Source organism: Leptodactylus fuscus, chromosome 10 (genome assembly GCF_031893055.1).
Source record: "Leptodactylus fuscus isolate aLepFus1 chromosome 10, aLepFus1.hap2, whole genome shotgun sequence".
In the NCBI taxonomy this organism is placed as follows: domain Eukaryota; kingdom Metazoa; phylum Chordata; class Amphibia; order Anura; family Leptodactylidae; genus Leptodactylus; species Leptodactylus fuscus.
The window spans coordinates 71,748,491-71,751,814 of NC_134274.1; the positions used below are offsets into that span (position 1 = coordinate 71,748,491).

The 3,324-nt window shown below is 43.1% G+C and overlaps 1 protein-coding gene across 1 annotated transcript; it reads left to right on the forward strand.

The window, feature by feature from the left end:
* The first annotated feature begins 1,671 nt into the window (after window positions 1-1,671).
* On the forward strand, window positions 1,672-3,039 carry LOC142182931 (beta-1,4-galactosyltransferase galt-1-like). The gene has a single exon (XM_075257744.1). The coding sequence runs from the start codon at window positions 1,686-1,688 to the stop codon at window positions 2,985-2,987; it is 1,302 nt and encodes a 433-aa protein (XP_075113845.1). The 5' UTR covers window positions 1,672-1,685; the 3' UTR covers window positions 2,988-3,039.
* The last annotated feature ends 285 nt before the right edge of the window (window positions 3,040-3,324 follow it).

Sequence of the window (3,324 nt, forward strand, 5' to 3'; positions counted from 1 at the left end):
CCCGGCACTGAGGTGGTTAAGGAGGTATATGGCTTTAAAAAAAAAAAAAAAAAAAGAATTCCTAAAATGTATTAAAACAGCAGAAAAAGACAGCACTGAGCAGCACCACGTGTAATACCATCTAGGTGTAATGAAAAAGTGTCTAGAAAGAAAACCCACAGGGTTGTAATACAACTCCCATACGGGGCAGAAGAAATGGAAGATGGGTTTGTCACTGCCGCTTGACCCTTGCTACTCAGCGCTTACCCAAAAGTTGTGTAGAAGACTCCTTTATTAAATACCAGTACACAAGGCGTTTCGGAGCACACCAGCTTCTTTCTTAAGTGTATATATTGTGGAGAAAGTAGCTCGGTAGAAGCAATGGTGCAGACCCAACCAATCAGAGGCAGGGACACCAATATTGCAGCAAAGCGGTTTATTTAAGAAAAGCAGCAAAATAAATCAACCTTTACATCAGGCCCAAAAATGAGCAAAATAATATACAGCCTTAACTTCAGGCAAAATAACGTCAAACAAAATCCTGCTCGTCTGAGCGTCAACTAAACAGAAAATAATAACTGTACGTGTGTGTAATGTCCCGGTACTGCTCGTCCCATTCCCTTTAATAGTCCTTGCAGACTGAGATGGTATGGACATTTGCATATAAGGTAAAGAGTTTCCTCCCCCTTCATTCCTTCTATATATTTACCAGGGTTTCTATTTTACCAGAGCCAGCACACAGGGGGTCTATTAATGCACCATCTTGTGGATGTTTTTGTGAACTACACCTGCCTATACTTGCCATTGTTATTTGAGTTGCCAATGTGAAGGTGTGTCCATTATGATCAGGTGACCTTCAGGACCAATCAAGCTCCCTTGACTGGCCTGGAGGAGGAGGAGTTACAGCCCCCTCTAGGGGGTTTGGGACCTTTTGTCTGGGTCTTTTTGTGTGGAGCCATCGAACACATGGGAAGCTGAAAATAGCAGCCAAGTCTCAGGGCACTCCAAACAGAGATGTCTGTTCGTATACAAGACTTCTCCCAAGCTGCACCACTTCTCTGGAATGCTCTACCCCGGACAATCAGATTAACTCCCAATTTCTACAGTTTCAAACGCAAACTAAAGACGTATCTTTTCAGACAAGCCTATCACAGCCTTCAGTTTTTTTTAGACTTTGTATGGATGGGATTTAAGACGTCCTTTCACCCCCTCTATCAGAGTTATTTGCATCCTTCAATAGGCACTGCCCATGTTGTAGCGGCAGCTGTTGATGGATGAAAAAGGTTAGAGCTGATGGCGATGGTGAAAGGTCCTCTATAGAGATGAGCGAGTACTGTTCGGATCAGCCGATCCAAACAGCACGCTCCATAGAAATGAATGGATGCACCTGGTACATCCGCTTTGACGGCGGCCGGCCGCCTAACCCCCTGCGTGCCGGCTACGTCCATTCATTTCTATGCGAGCGTGCTGTTCGGATCGGCTGATTCGAACAGTACTCGCTCATCTCTAGTCCTCTATAACCACCAGTGATTTAGCAGTGGCTAACCCACCGCAAGTACCCATTGAGTCCATTTGTCCTATGGTGGCACTGCAGAATAATTGAATATTTGCTGACACGATACTGTATTCTTGTATTAGATGTTATAATATTTTGTATTAATACTGTCCATTGTTTTGTTTCCTACAGTTTTTGGGACCTTGATACAATGTACAAACACCAAAGAAAGATCCTACTATTTATGTCCATACTGATGACTTTAACCTTCATGCTTGGGGTTCTCAAGATCAAATTGCTGATGAATCCATCCATGAAAGCCAAAGTTGAGCATATCCAATGTAGTGGTAAACTCAGCACGGATACAATCACCGCTCTGGAGGACAACCGGACGTTCATCATATCTCCGTACTATGACAACAGGGATGGTAAGCCGATGGTGCGGATTCTCAGTATCATCCACTATGAAGAGGTGAAGGAGCTATACTGTTATTTCTGTTGCTCTGAAGTCAACAGTGTAGTCATTACAAGGGTGCTCATAGACATGCACAGCGATCGCTTTGGCTTTCCCTATGTCACAACAGACCTTTTATGTGAGGAGCCGCAAGACTGCAATGCAAAGTATATATCTGTCCACCCATCTCCTTCAGGAAAAATGGCACAAATACCCCTATTCCAAATACAAAACAGAGACGTGAAGCCATTTTCGGCTAATTTTACAGTCTGTATTTCAACCATGTTTGGAAATTTCAGCAATGTCTTGCAATTCATTCAGACCATGGAGATGTACCAGATCCTGGGGGCACAACGGGTCATGATTTACCTGAACAGTTGTAGCCCTCAAATGCAAAAAGCTATGCAATATTATATTACAAGAGGAATCCTAGAGGTGGTAGATTGGCCAATCCAGCATTATCTCAGGCCTGGCAAAGCATGGCACCATTCGGTTGATCCCAAAGATATAGGGTACTATGGGCAGCTGGCAACACTCAATGACTGCATTTACAGGAACATGTACAGGACTAAGTTTGTGCTACTCAATGACATTGATGAGATCATTTTGCCATTTTCACACATGTCTTGGGATACCCTGATGGAAAGTCTCCAACGACAAAGGCCAAATGTTGGCATTTTCCTCTTTGAAAATCACATTTTTCCTCAGACTGTGCCCGTTGTTGTAAATTTTTCTGATATTTCATCTTGGAAAGGCATTCCAGGATATAACATACTCCAATATGTCCATCGGGAACCAGACAGACCGAAATATTTCAATGCTCGAAAGATGATAGTGAACCCCTGGAGGGTCATCCAAACATCTGTGCACTCCGTTTTAAAAGGTTATGGACGTGACATGAAAGTCCCACTGGAGACAGCCCTGGTCTACCACTGCAGAGGACCTCTTCAGAAGAACCTACCCAATACTTCATTAATAGAGGACAAGACTATATGGAAACATAGCGCTCCTCTTATCAGAAACGTTAATAAAGTTCTGGACGAACTCTCTTTTCCGTGATGAAGTGATCCACACGTGGGCTGGAGCCTGTAGATGGTGGACAAGACTGACACTGGATTTGAAAACTGAAGACCAAAAAAAAGTCCCTTAGTTTAATAGACTCATGTCTGTGCACAAATGGTGGTGAATGGTGGACTTTTGATAGCCGTTTTATTGTGTTTTTTAACTTATGACTTCGTAACTAGTGTTTATTTTTAGAGATGAGTGAACAGTAAAATGTTCGAGGTGCGATATTCGTTTCGAGTAGCCCCTCAATATTCGACTACTCGAAACGAATATCGAACCCCATTATAGTCTATAGGGGGAAAATGCTTGTTTCAGGGGTAGGCAACGTTCG